The sequence below is a fragment of the Geotrypetes seraphini genome, chromosome 3 (genome assembly GCF_902459505.1).
Source record: "Geotrypetes seraphini chromosome 3, aGeoSer1.1, whole genome shotgun sequence".
NCBI lineage: Eukaryota > Metazoa > Chordata > Amphibia > Gymnophiona > Dermophiidae > Geotrypetes > Geotrypetes seraphini.
In genome coordinates, this window is record NC_047086.1 from 151,614,774 (window position 1) to 151,632,395 (window position 17,622).

The window sequence follows — 17,622 nt, forward strand, 5'->3', positions numbered from 1 at the left end:
GTATGGGATATGCCACCAAACCTGAAGTAATCAGCTGACGCTGTATGATGATCCGGCGCAGGGCTGTGAGCATCTGCACATGCTCAAGGCCTGCCGGCTCCTGCCTTCTCGCACCTATTATAATGGCCACTAATATTCAGTGATAGTAGTCCAGACTCTGAAATAACCAGTAGTATTAATTAATGTGTGTAGTCTGGATATTATATTTTGGAGAGAAAAATATTACTCATATGTATAAGACGCCTCAGCCCCACCACTCCACCGCAAAAAAGAATTTTATCACGCGGGAAGCATAGTGTGGTGCTTCATCATTGGCTGTCTACACTTATTCTTTTTAATGATATTCTCTATCGTATACTGTCTGCTTATATATCCCTTAATGCTGTTCTGCAGTGTTTCATTTGTAGTTATTTTTGGTATTAGTGATATTAGTACTAGATAGTTAACAGTACTTATCTCAGCCAAACCAAGGGAGCCAGACCCGACATGTTTCGCACGGCAATCGTGCTTTTTCAAGGGTCTCCCGAGGTCGCCGCCGTCATCCGACTCCAAAATTCAGTAAGCGATTGCCGTGCGAAACATGTCGGGTCTGGCTCCCTTGGTTTGGCTGAGATAAGTACTGTTTTAACTATCTAGTACTAATATCACTAATACCAAAAATAACTACAAGTGAAACACTGCAGAATAGCATTAAGGGATATATAAGCAGACAGTATACGATAGAGAATATCATTAAAAAGAATAAGTGTAGACAGCCAATGATGAAGCACCACACTATGCTTCCCGCGTGATAAAATTCTTTTTTGCGGTGGAGTGGTGGGGCTGAGGCGTCTTTTACATATGAGTAATATTTTTCTCTCCAAAATATAATATCCTGGCTCCTGCCTTCTCTGCAGCAACAGCTTTCTTGGCGTCAGGAGCAGCAGCAGTTTTCTTCAGTCGTAAGCGTAATGTCCGGCTGAGGGGGATGTCCATGAAGGACGGCGCTGCCTGCATTAATCGGGGAAGGGGGGGAGGGTGTTGGGTGGACAGTCGCTTTGGCGTTTATTGTTTCGGTAGGGAGGGAACTCGCACATGGATGCCTTCAGCGGAGGAGGACAGTCACCGATGGTCGGGTGGTGGCTCGAATATAAACTGAGACCCACATTTTTGGGTCATTGTTTTGGCCCCAAAATCTCGGTTTATATTCAAGCATATTCTGTATTCTAATGAGGCCGAAGTCTTTGTGGGAGCCCAGTGGTTCTCTGGGGGGCTGATGGTATGCTGTTTTAGAATTACCTTTGGGTCTGGCTGCTACTACATGGTTCAGAGCAAGACGAATATTGATTGTGCCTGTAATGTATTTTATTTACCTGATGCCCTTTCCTGGGAATTTGTCCTCCCAAAATAGATATGTATCTGGGCTTACTGTCTGACACTGATAGTTACAATAATCCAGGATGCCCTTCAGAATGTCATCTCTTGAACTGAGGCATTTTGCCTGTCGTGTAAACGATACCTGGGTCATTTTACTGAAAAGGGAAATGCTGAGCAAACTACCAGCTTCTACCCAGCAGCACTGTCAGGTTGAGCTCTTAAAACCTCTGTATAGTTATCTCCGTGTATTGTTTGTATGTCCTTGGAAAGTAATTGTATGTGCATTCTTCTGCAGAGTGGGAGTGGGTCGGCTCGTCAGACTCGCTCACCCAGAGGCCCTCCTCAAGAGTTCAACAAATGGGAATCCCTGGTAAAAATCAAAGAAGGGCTCCTGAGACAGAAAGAGATTGTGATTGATAGGTAAGTAAAAAGCGTCCTCCTTATATGCGAAGGCAGCCCCTTGTTTTAGATACAGGAGCATTGCTAACATGTGCTGTGCACAATGCCAGGGTTATTCTGCCAGCATTGTCCAAAGAATGTTCTTTGTGTAATCAATCTGCATTTCTTCACTGCTGATAGCTCAAGAGCAGAGAAGGGTAATAATATCCTGGACTGTAACTTGCACCTCTGTAATGACCACATGCAAGGTGAATAAAACAGCACCTAGTTTTAGGGGTCTATCAACCTCTGACATACAGAAATTATTTTTAGTAAATAGCCCCATCATAAATCATGAGAGCAGCAGTGAACTGATAAGTATGGATTTATTCATCAACCTATAATATGCAATAACTATTTGTATCACTTTCTGTGGAAACCTATTGATCAATCTGAATGATGAAACTAATACCTAGTGAGAAAGAGACATATTGTTAAACTTTTTATGCTAGTTTACATGTTGTCTTAGCTAAAGAATACAGAAAGCAAACCTGCACAAGTAGCATGCCAGCTATATCACAGTAAGTATGTTAAAGTATTGATTATGTGTATGATATTGTAGAAAAAGATTGCATAGATATGAAAGGAGTCTGAAGACTAATGACCGCCTTCTGTTGTATTTTTTATTGAAACTTTTATTACTTCATTTGAGGAATCCTGAACCTTCCATCCTGCATTTGCTGGATTTGATTGACCGATTTGGCAAGTTTTCTGACTATAAAATAAATTGGAGTAAATCGGAGGTTCTTCCACTAAATGTACATTGTCCAAAAGGATTATATGATACATTCCCTTTTCTTTGGAAGGAAGAGGGTATAAAATATTTAGGTATTTAGATACAAAAAACATTGGAGGAGACGATGAAAGTAAATGAAAAATCTTTATTGCTGAAGGTTACAGAAATGTGTGAGCAATGGAACCCTTTACATGTGTCTTGGTGAGGGAGAGTTCAAAAAGTTAAGATGATGATTTTGCCTGTGGTTTGCTACCAAATGGGTATGTTGCTAGTGTTTTTTCAGGGGTCCTTATACAAGAAATTAAATAGTATTTTTACTAAATTTATTTGGGTGGGTAAAACTGTTCATATTGCTTTAGTATCTTTACAAAAACCAATTGCGGTGGGGGGGGGGGGGGGAGGGTGGTGGTGGTGGTGGTAAATTTTCCCAATTTTTATAGGTACCATCAAGCCTATATAATGCGTCAGGGTATAGAAACATAGAAACTGACGGCAGAAAAGGGCCACGGCCCATCCAGTCTGCCCACACTAATGACCCACCCCCTACCTTCCTCTATGAAGAGATCCCACGTGTCAATCCCATTTTGTCTTAAAGTCTGGCACGCTGCTGGCCCCAATGACCTGTAGTGGAAGGTTATTCCAACGATCAACCACCCTTTTGGTGAAGAAGTACTTTCTGGTGTCGCCATGAAATTTCCCACCCCTGAGTTTCAGTGGATGCCCTCTCGTTGCCGCGGGACCTTTGAGAAAGAAAATATCTTCTTCCACTTCAATAGGGCCTGTGACATATTTGAACATCTTGATCATGTCTCCCCTCTCTCTGTGTTCCTCGAGTGAGTATAGCTGCAATTTATCCAGCCGTTCCTCATACGGTAGATCCCTGAGACCCGAGACCATCCGAGTGGCCATTCGTTGAACCGACTCAACTCTCAGCACATCTTTGTGGTAATGTGGCCTCCAGAATTATACACAGTATTCCAGATGGGGGTCTCACCATGGATCTGTACAACGGCATTATGACCTCGGGCTTACAGCTGACGAAACTTCTTCGTATGTATTGGATCCTCCCCGAGCTCATGGAAAATCTTCCAGACTGGTTGGAATGGCAACTCCTGACTCCATTGAGATTGTGTCACATTTTAAGTATCAAGTTATCTAGGATGTATAAGGACAATAGAATTTTATTAGACATATGGCAGACATTAAAATTTATTAATAATTTAACACCTATTCCGATTCATAAATCCACCTGTCAGTCCCTTTGGCTGAACTCCAAGATTAAATTGGCGGGTTTAAGATCATCTGGAAGCATTGGATGCAGGCGGGCATACATACACTGGATGATGTAGTATCAGAGGGAAAGTTGCTTGACTTTTCACAACATTTGGTATTGCTAAGTTTCAATTCTATAAGTGGTTGCAGTTGAAGCAAGCCATTCAGAAGGGGTTCCCTGATTGGCGAAATCTTAAAAATCAGTATAGCTTGCCGGTCCTGTGCTTCAAGACAGATTTCCTAGGGCATCAGGCCGCCCAGTGGTACAAATTAATATCTGAATTTTTGAATAAGAAACCAAAGACTGGTCTTCATGACATTTGGAGCATTGAGATAAAGCAGCAGATTTCTGCGTCTCAATGGCCACAAATTTGGACTTGGAGGATGAGATGTATGGGGTCTGCATCTATGAGACAAACATGGTTTTTCTAGATCGTTTTGGACCCCTGTTCGTTTAGAGAAATTGGATAGTTCTCAGTCTAACAGATGATTGGACTGTCATCTTGATGTAGGGACATTGGATCATCTACTGTTCTATTGTCACTTGATACTTAAAATTTTGGAGATCCATTTGGGGTCAAGTGAATAAAATATTGGAAAATCCAGTGGCATTGACTTACGATACCGTGCTATTTGGCACGTTAATGAGGGCTAAAAGCCCAATATCTTCCCATAATAATAAACTTCTCTTTATCATGAAGGGAGTTGCCATACAACTTATCTTGAAGAACTGGAAAAACTGGGACCGGTTAAACTATAATTTCTGGTGTCACATTTTTAAAATGGAACATATGATTACTATACAGCAGGGACATTATAGTAAATTTAAGGATGTTTGGGAGCCATTGACAAAATTCTGTAAGGAGTGATTGTTGATTTTGCCCTTTGAACATACCCCTCCAGGGTAGAGAGTTGCACGGGGACAGAAATCCCACCCGTCCCCGCCAAAGTCTCACCCATCCCCGTGAGGAATCCCACCCGTCCCCACGAGGAATCCCTCCATCCCCACCCGTCCCCGCGAGGAATCCCCTCCGTCCCCGTGAGGAATCCCCTCCGTCCCTGCCCATCCCTATAAACTTCAGAAATAGTTATTTCATTTAATTATGCTACTGAATTAAAGGCTCTGGTAGAAACCCATTTACAAATAAGCAAAAAGACTTTATTAATTGGGAAGAATACATACTTTGTAAACGGGTTCCTACCAGAGCCTCTTTTGTTTATAAATTTTTATCAACACAACTAATATACTACTTTATCCTGAAGCAAAAAAAAAAAAAAGAAATAGAATTCTTTTCCTACCTTTGTTGCCTGGTTTCTGCTTTCCTCATGCTCTCATTCAGTTCCTTCCATCCACTGTCTCTCTTCCTTCTGCGTCTTCCATTTGCTCTGTTACTGTGCCTCTCCCTTTCTCCCCCTTCCAAATTGGTCTGGCACCCATCTTCTTCCCTCCGCTCCCCCCATAGTCTGGCATCTCTGTCTTCTTCCCTGCCAGCGTCTTCTCCCCACTCTCTCTTCCCCATTTCCTTTCAGCGTCCTTCTCCCCCCCATCTTCCCCATGTCCTGTCAGCGTCCTTCTCCCCCCTCTGTCTTCCCCATGTCCTTTCAGTGTCCTTCTCCCCCCTCTGTCTTCCCCATGTCCTTTCAGCGTCCTTCTCCCTCTCTGTCTTCCCCATGGCCTTTCAGCATCCTTCTCCACCCCCCCCCGTCTTCCCCATGGCCTTTCAGCGTCCTTCTCCACTCCCCCCGTCTTCCCCATGTCCTTTCAGCGTCCTTCTCCACCCCTTTGTCTTCCCCATGTGCTTTCAGCGTCCTTTCCCCCCCGTCTTCCCCATGTGCTGTCAGCGTCCTTCTCCCCCTTTTGTCTTCCACAAATGCTTTCAGTGTCTTTCCCCCCCCCCCCCGTCTTCCCCATGGCCTTTCAACGTCCTTCTCCCCCCTCCTTCTCTCTCGCCCCGGGTGCAGCACAGCCGGCCAGGTCCCCTTACTTTTATGGCGCTTCCCCGACCGACCGACCGACAACAGCCCCGGTCTGACAAACCTCCCTGTCCTTAACCGCGAATCTAAATTTCCTTCTTACAGCTGCTGTAAGAAGGTAATTTAGATTCGCGGTTAAGGGCAGGGAGGTTTGTCGGACCAGGGCTGTTGTCGGTCGGTCGGGGAAGCGCCATAAAAGTAAGGGGACCTGGCCAGCTGTGCTGCACCCGGGGCGGGGCGGACCGCCCCCCTCCCTTGGTAGCCACTCGAGCCGCGAGGCTACTCCTCCTTACCTACCCTGCCTGCAGCACAGAGCCGAACGGAAGTCTTCCCGACATCAGCGCTGAGGTCGGAGGGAGGGAGGGCTTTGTTTAAGCCCTCCCTCCCCTCCGACGTCAGCGCTGACGTAGGGAAGACTTCCGTTCGGCTCTGTGCTGCAAGCAGAGCAGGTAGGGAGAAAAGCTGCGCGACTTAGTACATCCAGCCCTGCAGGAACCCCGCGACCCTCGGAGGCGTCCCCACGGGATCCCCGCGACCCTAGGGGTGTCCCCTTGGGATTCCCGCGACCCTAGGGGGCGTCCCCACAGGATCCCCATGACCCGAAGGGGGAACCCGCGGGATGCCCGCGGGATTCCCGTTGTCCCCGTTCCCGTGCAGCTCTCTACTCCAGGGTGGGGAAATACTTTTAATTTAATTATGGTTAAGTGCAATTATTGGATATATAGAAGGGGGTATGATACATGTATTTGTTATGAAATTTGAGTGAATTTAAGTGCTGTTAAAGTATAAAATGTCTGTATAATATGTTGCACTTATTTTAAGCTTTAAAATGAATAAAGATATTAAAAAAAAAAAAAGAAAGAAACTTTTATTACAAAGCAGCGAATTCTGAAACTATTAACGTGTCAAAGAATATCAACCCCAACACATAATATAAATAAGAAATAATACTCCTAGGGCTAGATTCTCAAAACTTTGCATTAAAAACTGATGGGCCACTATCGCAGCCGTCATTGTACTGATTTCAAAAAGGCGAGTCGTTCTCCAAAAAACACGCATGCAAATGAGGTTGGCAGAGAGTAGTGAAGGTTTGCTAATTTTGCATGTGCCCATCATTGGTGATAGCGATCGGCACATGCGCAGAATAAATGCACAAAAAAACTCTAAATTGAAGATCAGGAGGAAGGATGCCCACTCTCTCCTGCCGTCGAAGTCAAACAACCGCCCCTCCCATAGCAGCGGGAGAGATGCTCACTCCCTCCCACCAACAAGCAACGCCCCCACCCCCCAGCAGCGGGAAAGATGCCCACTCCCTCCTGTCACCATGCAACCCTCTCTGATATCCACCATGCCTCCAATGACCCTCCCACCCCCTTACCTTGTTTATAATTGGCATCTGGGCCAATCAGAGCCTTAGGCCCTCCCCAGTGCATCCAGGGAAGGGCCTAAGGCTCTGATTGACCCAGATGCCTAAGGCCCCCCCCATAGGGCCATTCAGAGTCTTAAGCCCCTCCCTGGTGCAACACTGGATGCTCCAGGGGAAAGGTCCAACATTTTGAAGAGGCAGGCCTGCTAACCAGAGGGAGTAGGCATTCCTCCGGCCAGCCAACAAAAACAAGGTAAGGGGGAGGGGGCGGGGAGTTGGAGGCACGATGGGGGTGTCATGGGGTTGTATAGCGGTGGGAGGGAGTGGGCATCTCTCCCTCTGCTGGGGGGATGGGTGTTGGCATTGCTTGGTGGTGAGAGGGAGTGGGCATCTTTCCTGCTGCCGGGTCGGGAGGGGGGTATGTTGGGGGCATTTCTTGGCAGCAGGAGGGAGTAGGCATGTTTCCCATTTTCAGGGAGGGGGGTTGTCAGGGTGGTTGATGGCAGCAAACTTTTCTGACAGATCTGAGCTGTCAAGCCTTATTTTCCTGTCAGTGTCTGAACAAATCAGCGCTCAGCCATTGATCAGAAAATAAGGCGACAGCTCAGACCTATTGGCAAATTTTGACCGTAAATGTGGCACAACGAGGTTAGATTATAATAAGAAGATCGCTCGGAGTGCTCATTTTAATATTAATGACCTTGTTGTACTACATTTGCATGCCAATATTGGAGACTGCTAGAAAACTTGGAAAAGAGCACTGTAAGCCATTTTAATAATCCACCACTAAAATACATGCACGCTAAACCATCTGGAACCAGTTTAGCGAGCACGTTAAGGGCAGATTTTAGTTTTGAGAATCTGCCCCCTAGTTCTTTGACAAGAAATAAAAGAAAATTTGAGAGGAGGAATATAAAAAGTATAGTAAGACAATAAAGTCAAAACCAGCCTATTAACTATACCTCAAGTAACCCTCTTCATAAGAACATAAGAATTGCCGCTGCTGGGTCAGACCAGTGGTCCATTGTGCCCAGCAGTCCGCTCACGCAGTGGCCCCTGTCACAAACCCCCTTGCAGTCCAGGGCTGGCGTGTGACAAACACACAGATTCGGGCGCGTCCCCTTCAACTAGGGGTACCTTCAGGATTTTTAGGCGGCCCCAGACAACGGTCTAGGCCCCTCGAGATATAGGGTAAGTACAAGGTTTCACTATATCACCAAGCAAACGAGTTCTTTAGGAAAACATAAATGGTTTATTCTGACCTCCAGGTCAAAAGATATGCAACAGCAAAACAATATCACTTTGCAGGTCATTGAACAAAAATAGTAAATTGGCAAAAATCAAACTTACAGTACATTTTCAAGCAGACAAGAACTCAGTAGGCAAAAATCGTCACAGCACACTCTGTTAGCAGTTCAGCTTTTCTCACAGCTCCTACGTGCAGGCATAAATCACACAGCTGAGACGGTTAATCTAATTAGCTCCCTGCAACGGGAGTCACAGTAACTTTCCTACAGTTCTAACTGCACTTTAAACAGTTCAGCCTGCATCTGGTTCACAAACTTGTCTTTGAATGCATAACTTGATTCAGACTTCAGGCAAGTATTATTCTCCAACTTCTTATGCTTATACAGCTCAATATATATATCCCCTTCTTCAGGTTTAACTTGGGCAGCAGAGAGGAAAAAAAAACGAAATGCCAAAAAGAAAACACAAAGCACAGTTTCCCTGTTGCTGCATTCTTTCATTCAGAATTCCATACCTTCTAACTGGCCTTCTACCCTAGGGCCAGCTACTTCTATCTCCATGCCTTCTACCTGGTCTGGCACTGGATAGTTTGAAGGGGTTAAGACTTCCTCCAAATCCTGCATGGGATAATCCAGCATGTTTTCCTCTGCTGCCCTGTTCCACAGCTCCTCTCCTGCCTTGGGCTGTGGGAGTGACTTGCCCTCGTCACTCGCTCCTCCCTCCTGTTTGTCTCTGCCTGCTTTTAAACAGACCAGAGCCAATCCCCTTCAGCCTGTAGCGGGGGATGGGTTTTGGCTCAACAGCAGTTTTCCTCTGCCTGGGGTTTTCAACTGCAGCTACTTTCCTTGTGGCTTCTTTAGCTGTTCTAAAGCCCGGAAGCTGCTGTTGCCAACCTGCCTGCCTCTGTTCCAGCTCACTATCACTTTGATTATAGGGGCAAGGGAGGTCAGCCTCAAGTTGAGCGCCAGAATCAATCTGGTCCATTCTTCTGCACTTAATCCTATCAGGGACTGGGCTAGTGCTGGTGCTGGGTTTGTCACATTCCCCCACCCTTAAAGGATGACCCTCACTTGTACCCGGAGGAGTCCCTATATTCTCAGGCATACGTGACAGAATATTTACATTCAATGGCGTTTCCTATTTTTGTTTCTTTTATCAGAAGGGCTCGGACTAGGGCCTGTATCACAAAAGTCATCAGGCCACCGTAACACTGGGACCTCGTTTGGCTCACACACATCTACGCCCTTTGTGCACTCCAACCCCTCTAAACTGAATACCCTGTGGGCTAAAGCTACTACTGCCTCCGATATTTCACCCATACTACCCTCCTTTGTATGTTCCAGTTGAGCCTGTAAATCTTCCAACACTTCTTCCACTCGGTTCAACTGAGATTTATACTGGCCTAGCTGGGTTTCAAATATTTGATTTTGCTTTACCCATTTACCTGTTTCACCTTCCTTGTCTTTCCATTTTCCTGCCCAACCTTCCATAAACTTTTTAAACTCAGTCTGCTGTCGCTGATTTCCTGCGACCTGCTCTCCTACTTGGGCAAGTTGCTTGGTCAATTCCTCTAGAGCTTTATTAAAGGACCCTATCTTTTGTTGATTTCGTTCTTCAAGTTCCTGCTGTATTTCTTTACCCTGATCCTCTTTATCCTTTGTCAGAGCTCTTATCTGTGCTTGTAATTCCTCCATCTCCTTCCTCCATTCGGCCCCCTCACTGTGTTCCCCCTTGTGTGAGTCCCCAGGAACCGGGAAGGTTGCCGGAGTATGTGTTTCCGAATTCTGTATTTGGATGGTTTCTGTCCCCTTACTTTCCACTTGTGTAGGTATCTTATCCTGGTCAGTCAATCGTTCGTGTGTACTAGGCTGTGTGTTCCCCGATGACCCAAAGCCTTTCATACCCCTCTTAGTCTCAGGGAAGTAAACCCATCTCTCCAGTCTTGCCACCCATATACGTTCACACACTATCTGGGCAATGCAATCTCCAGGCTGTACTTGGAAGGGTACAGACCCGTGATTTACCAATAGGACCGCTACATTACCCCGAAAATCAGGGTCGATTACTCCTGCTGCTACATCAACCGAAGCTTTCCACGCTAAGCCTGAGCGGGGCGCGATTCTTAAATACGAGCCTGGTGGCGGAGACAACTGTAAATCAGTATTTACCAGGGCTCTCCCCTTAGCGGGAATCAGTTGTTCCTGTGCGGCATAAAGATCATACCCTGCCGCCTTTCCATACGCTCGTGTAGGGGCCTTTGCTTTCTCAGACAAGGGCACCCACCTTATTGTGGGCTGCCAGCCTCTCCCACCATTTCTCGCTCGCCAGTCCCCTGCTCTTCTGGCCCTCCTGGATTGGAACTGACATTGTTTAGCCCATGCTCCCAATACTAGTCCACCCTTAATCCGGGTCTCTTCCCCCCTCCTGCTTCCAGTCGAGGTCTTGCAATCACCCCTAACCTTGGTTCTGAGCCAATCCTGCCCCAGGATCAAGGCATGAGGTATATTCTGAGCAATGGCTACCTTTAACTCAATCAGTTCTCCCCCAATTCTCAAGTTCACCCGCTGACGGGGATACTCCCTCATATCCCCATGCACACACCACACCTTCACAGTATCCACCCCTTTCTCACTGGGGCTGGCACCCCTAATTTGATGCCATAATTTCTGTGCCATAACACTCTGTTCTGCCCCCGTATCAACCAGGGCAGACACTGTCCTGCCTTCCACTCGTACTTTCTGAAAATATTCCCCGTGACTAGTTCTCCTTACCTCACAGGCAATAGTAAAGTCCCTTCTTTCCCTGCATTCCCTTTGACGGTGTCCTTTTCCCCCACACCTGAAGCAAACGATGGGAGCTGGGTTAAAGGGTTTCTGTACTCGCTTCTGAGGGTTCCTGGGTGGTATGTTATTATTAGTAGGGGCCTGGAGTGTAGTGTCCCTCTGGAACTGTGTCTGGGGTCTATAACTTGGGCCTGGTTTCTCGGGAAGTCCCTGGGCATCCAGATAGGCTTCTGCCACAGATAGTGACTGTGTCAGATCCTGGCATCCCTGTTTCTGGATCCACCCCTTTATGTTCTGGGGCAGAGCCTCTAGGAATTGTTCCCTGACTAACTCAGCGAACATAGCTCGTGGGTCTGCCAAGAAAGGCTGTAACCATCTCTCCGCAGCTTTCGTTAGGCGTTGTAACAGTGCCTTAGGTCTCTCTTTTACCTTTAACTGGAGAGCACGAAAGGTTTGCCTGTAATACTCTCTTGTATATCCCAGAAAATCTAGGATATGTGCTTTCACAGCTGGGTAACTACTGGCCTGATCCGCAGCAATGGTCTGAAAAGCCGCAAGGGTCTCGCCAGCCAAACATGGCAGAAGGCGAACCGCCCACTGCTCTGGAGGCCAACCTGCTGCAGCAGCAACCCTCTCAAAAGAGTTTAAAAAATCATCTGGGGCATCCTGTGGTGTTATTTTGTTCAAATTCAATAAACCTAGAGAGTTTTGCCCTACCACAGGTAGATTACCCCCAGTCCCCAATACCGGTATATGCATCTGTCCACCAGTCGTAGGCTTCAATAGCTGCGCCATTAATTGAGACTGCTGCTCCATGGCTCGCATAAAGTCACTGTGATGACGTTCACTAGCCTCCTGGCTTGCTTGCCATAGTCCGTGGCTAGTCTCCAGGACCTTCTTTAAGTCCTCATTCTGCCTCTGACGTTCTCCCGCAACCACTGCTAACGCCGCCGGCTCCATGCTGACTCTGTAAAAAATGAAAAAACACACGCTCCAAGTGCGATACCACACAGTTCTTTCTCCCCGAAACTATCTTCACCAGCCCCTCTGTTGTATATGCTTACCAGAGGTACTGATGCATCATCGCCTGCGTGCTCATTACAGGGTGCACCACCCTTCTTCAGAGACCTATTGGTCCCCCTTTTGTTCCTCGCCAGCTCAGGATGATGGCCTTGACCCCCGGTCTGCTATCCACCCTTCCTGCAGCCGCCAAACTCCGGACACTGGAACCGATATCCTTGGAATGTTCAAGCCGCTTCCATTCACCAGCATTTATAATCCTGGTTCTGATGAACCAAACAATAGTAGAGAGTAAAAAAAAAAATTTTCCACCTTTGCACTCCCCAATCTTCACCTGAAGAGGTAACAGACCGCACTCCTGATACCAAACTGTCACAAACCCCCTTGCAGTCCAGGGCTGGCGTGTGACAAACACACAGATTCGGGCGCGTCCCCTTCAACTAGGGGTACCTTCAGGATTTTTAGGCGGCCCCAGACAACGGTCTAGGCCCCTCGAGATATAGGGTAAGTACAAGGTTTCACTATATCACCAAGCAAACGAGTTCTTTAGGAAAACATAAATGGTTTATTCTGACCTCCAGGTCAAAAGATATGCAACAGCAAAACAATATCACTTTGCAGGTCATTGAACAAAAATAGTAAATTGGCAAAAATCAAACTTACAGTACATTTTCAAGCAGACAAGAACTCAGTAGGCAAAAATCGTCACAGCACACTCTGTTAGCAGTTCAGCTTTTCTCACAGCTCCTACGTGCAGGCATAAATCACACAGCTGAGACGGTTAATCTAATTAGCTCCCTGCAACGGGAGTCACAGTAACTTTCCTACAGTTCTAACTGCACTTTAAACAGTTCAGCCTGCATCTGGTTCACAAACTTGTCTTTGAATGCATAACTTGATTCAGACTTCAGGCAAGTATTATTCTCCAACTTCTTATGCTTATACAGCTCAATATATATATCCCCTTCTTCAGGTTTAACTTGGGCAGCAGAGAGGAAAAAAAAAACGAAATGCCAAAAAGAAAACACAAAGCACAGTTTCCCTGTTGCTGCATTCTTTCATTCAGAATTCCATACCTTCTAACTGGCCTTCTACCCTAGGGCCAGCTACTTCTATCTCCATGCCTTCTACCTGGTCTGGCACTGGATAGTTTGAAGGGGTTAAGACTTCCTCCAAATCCTGCATGGGATAATCCAGCATGTTTTCCTCTGCTGCCCTGTTCCACAGCTCCTCTCCTGCCTTGGGCTGTGGGAGTGACTTGCCCTCGTCACTCGCTCCTCCCTCCTGTTTGTCTCTGCCTGCTTTTAAACAGACCAGAGCCAATCCCCTTCAGCCTGTAGCGGGGGATGGGTTTTGGCTCAACAGCAGTTTTCCTCTGCCTGGGGTTTTCAACTGCAGCTACTTTCCTTGTGGCTTCTTTAGCTGTTCTAAAGCCCGGAAGCTGCTGTTGCCAACCTGCCTGCCTCTGTTCCAGCTCACTATCACTTTGATTATAGGGGCAAGGGAGGTCAGCCTCAAGTTGAGCGCCAGAATCAATCTGGTCCATTCTTCTGCACTTAATCCTATCAGGGACTGGGCTAGTGCTGGTGCTGGGTTTGTCACACCCCCCAGGTCAAAGACCAGTGCCCTAACCGAGATCAGCCCTACCTGCATTCATTCTGGTTCAGCAGGAACTTGTCCAACCTTGTCTTGAATCCCTAGAGCGTGTTTTCCCTTATAACAGCCTCTGGAAGAGCGTTCCAGTTTTCCACTACTCTCTGGGTGAAGAAGAACTTCCTTACATTTGTACGGAATCTATCCCCTTTTAACTGTAGAGAGTGCCCTCTCGTTCTCTCTACCTTGGAGAGAGTGAACAATCTGCCTTTAATGTTTCGATCATGTCCCCTCTCAGTCTCTTCTTTTCAAGGGAAAATACACATAAATCCCAGACCTTAAGTTTTGTTTAATTATACTACTTATGTTCCATAGTTTCCTGAGAGCTTATCAATTCTTCCAGTTGTGAAGGTTCTAGAAAATTATAATCCTTAGCTTAGAACACATGTGTCAAACACAAGGCCCATGGGTTGAATCCGGCCCGCCTGGCCTTTTTATCTGACCCGGGGCAATGCTTTCGAACTTCCCCTTTTTAGAGCCCAGCATGTCCTCCCTCCTGCGCTGGTCCGACATTGCCATCATGCCGGAAAGTCTTCCGGCTTCGGCAGTGTTGATCGTAGCTCCCCTTCCTGCCTTCCATCCACTGCGGTCCACCCAGGCAGAAACAGGAAGTTGCGTGTCATTGGAGACAGACCACGGCAGGCGAAAATCAGGAGGAGGAGCCACGTACAACACTCCTGAATCGCTGAGGCCGGCAGATTCCTCGGTTTGGTGGCGACATTGGACCAGCACCGGAGGGTAAGACACACCGAGCTTTGAGGAGAGAGGGACCGGCACTGGAAGGAAAGGCAAGCTGGGCTGTGCACTGGAAGGAAAGGCAAGCTGGGCTGTGAGGAGAGCGAGATGAAGGGAAAGAGGTTGGACCTGGGGTAGTGTGGAGGAAGAGGGAGAAAGATACTTGAAGGGAGAACCGTTGGGAAGAGAAAGGGAGAAATGGTGGACCTGGAGGGAGGCAGGCAGACAGGGAGAGAGATGGGATGGGGGGGCAGTTGGGAAGAGAAAGGGAGAGAAGTGGATCTGGAGATGGAAGGGAGTGAGAAATGTTAGGCCTGGGGGTGGAAGGGAGAGAGAAATGTAGCATCTTTTTTTTTTTTTCCTTCCTTCTCATTGTTCAGCATCAAGGGAGAAGGGAAGAACAACAGAAAAGAGAGGGAGCAAAATATTGGACCAAGAGGAGAGAGGAGAAGAGATAGAAGGAAATAGGAGGCTAGGAAAGGAGTGAGATAGGAAATGGAAGCGCTACAGAATAAGATAAGATGGAAAATTGATAGGTAGAAGGATGAGAAAGAGTGCAAGATTTGAGTGGACAGAGGCAGAAAAGAAAAAAGGAGAAAAGTTGAAAGGGAAAAATTAATATTGTTGGAGACGGGGACTGGAGCAAGAGAGAAGAGGAGAAAAAAAAAATGGACAGCAGACACTGGAAAGAGAATTAGAAGATAGACAAAATCAGAAAAAGAAACTGGGACTGAAAGCAAAATGACCAGACAACAAAAGGTATAAAAATAATTTTATATTCTATTTTGCAATTACAATATGTCAAATTTGAAATGTGTATCCTGCCAGAACTGGTGTTAGACAGCAAGCGTGAACTAGGACCTAAAAGAGAGGAAAAGTCTTTTAAATTTATTTTGTAGCTGGTGTGGGGTTGGAGAAGTTGTATCCCTATACTTTTACTAAGACTAACCCCCTTCCTTTGCTGGCGCGCAGCGTGGGTTTTGGCGCCAGCAGCGGCGATTGATCCGATACTCACAGAAGTCCTGTGAGCGTCTGAGCCGCCACCAGTGCTGCGGCCCACGCTGTGCGTCAGCAAGGGAGGGGGTAAGTATCTTAATAAAAAAAATCCGACCCACGACTTAGCCTGTGTATTAGATTTCGACCCCTTTTGTGATTTGAGTTTGACACCCCTGGCTTAGAACTTCATCAAGCATTGCCTAGGCAGTTTCAGGAAGAATGTCATACCCAAAGCCAAAGCACAAGGCCTTAGCTTAGGAAAATCTTTCCAATAGATCTGAGTCTTTCAAGAAAGATCAGGAATGATGGAGTGGCCTAGTGGTTAAAGCAGCTGCCTCAACACACTGAGGTTGTGAGTTCAATTCCCACTGCAGCTCCTCGTGACTCTGGGCAAGTCACTTAATACTTAGGCCCTCTTTTACTAAGGTGCGCTAATCGATTAGCGTGCGCTAAACGCTAATGCGTGCATGTTAGTCTATGGACGCATTAGCGTTTAGCGTGCGCTAGTTCGGTTAGTGCACTTTAGGAAAAGAGGGGTTAGTTGCCCCAGGTACAAAATAAATACATATCTAAATATGCGGTCGATGTCAGGAACTGGATAGCCTGAGGAAGGAGGTCGGGAGACTGCAGGCCAGGGTCCAGGAGCTGGAAGGACTGTGCACCTTAGAGGAACCGTGCTGGACAACGGAGGATACCACCGGAGAGAGTCACGTCACGGAGCAAGTAAGAGAGCTCGAGAAATTCATCGAGGAGGCCTGCAGGATGGTGGCAGCTCAGGACAAACAGCACATCGGAGTGGAACCAACAATTGGACAGAATCCACCAGACGCCATGAGAGTAGGACCTTGCGGAGGAGCTGGACAGACAGAGGAGATAGTGACCCAACAGAACCCAGAGGAAAATCTAGCGGACCTGAGACCAGAGAGACAACTAAGGAAGGGGAAGTCTGCAATTGTAGTGGGAGACTCAATCCTGAGAGAAGTGGACAGTCACATAGCAGGAGGGAGAGAGGACCGACTAGTGACATGTCTCCCGGGGGCGAGAACGAAGGATGTCATTGACAAAATAGAGAGAATCCTGGACGGAGCTGAAACAGAGGAGACAGTGGTGATAATCCACGTTGGAACCAACGACATCAGCAGGAGGAGCTACAACAGGACTACACTAACTGAGCAGTTCAGGATCCTGGGGAGGAAACTGAAGCTGAGGACAAGGAGGATAGCCTTCTCAGAGATCCTGCCAGTACCGAGGTCAGATGCTAAGAGACAGACCGAGCTGCAAGCAGTAAACGGTTGGCTGAGGAGATGGTGCGAAGAGGAGGGTTTCCACTTTGTACGGAACTGGACAACTTTTTGGGGGAAGAACAAGCTCTACAGGAGGGACGGACTGCACCTGAGCACGGCTGGGACGAGGTTGCTGGCACGCAACGTCCAGAGCAGCATAGACTTGGCTTTAAACTGAGGAGAAGGGGAAAGCCAACAGTCGACCTGACCTCGACACATCGGACCAAAGTATCAAACAAGGATACTGAACCAGAAATTTGTAAAAGAGGGCTCGGGACTGAGAGGGAACTTTTGGGAAAAGGACACAAGGACGCAATGCAGGGAGCCAATGCACAAACGAACCTAGCAAGCAGAATTAAGAGAGAGCAACAGGAGCCAGAGGGTCATCCAAACATGGGGGAGCAGGCTGAGGACAACATAGACACACCGCAGGATAGGGATAAACACAACAAAGCTCGGGGGCTGGCAACCCATGAGGAGGTTGGCAGGGGCGCCAAACCACGAGGAAAACCAGCGGAAAAGGCAAACAACCAGGACTTAAATTGCCTATATACTAATGCTAGGAGCCTAAGAGCCAAAATGGGAGAACTAGAAGTCATAGCCAGTACAAAGGACCTGGACATAATAGGAGTCACAGAAACGTGGTGGACTGACGACAACAAATGGGATGTGGCCATACCAGGGTACAAACTCTACAGGAGGGACAGGACACACAAGAAGGGTGGAGGAATAGCGCTTTATATAAAGGACTCCATACCTTCA

The 17,622-nt window shown here is 47.1% G+C and overlaps 1 protein-coding gene across 4 annotated transcripts in view; it reads left to right on the top strand.

Moving 5' to 3' along the window:
- The window catches only part of CEP85L (centrosomal protein 85 like), a 351,200-nt gene that overhangs the window by 244,253 nt on the left and 89,325 nt on the right, over positions 1 to 17,622 (top strand). For all 4 annotated transcript variants that reach the window (XM_033935503.1, XM_033935506.1, XM_033935507.1 and 1 more), the window contains one exon: positions 1,652 to 1,776. In XM_033935503.1, the coding sequence (XP_033791394.1) occupies positions 1,652 to 1,776 (125 nt within the window). The remainder of the gene's footprint in view (positions 1 to 1,651; positions 1,777 to 17,622) is intronic.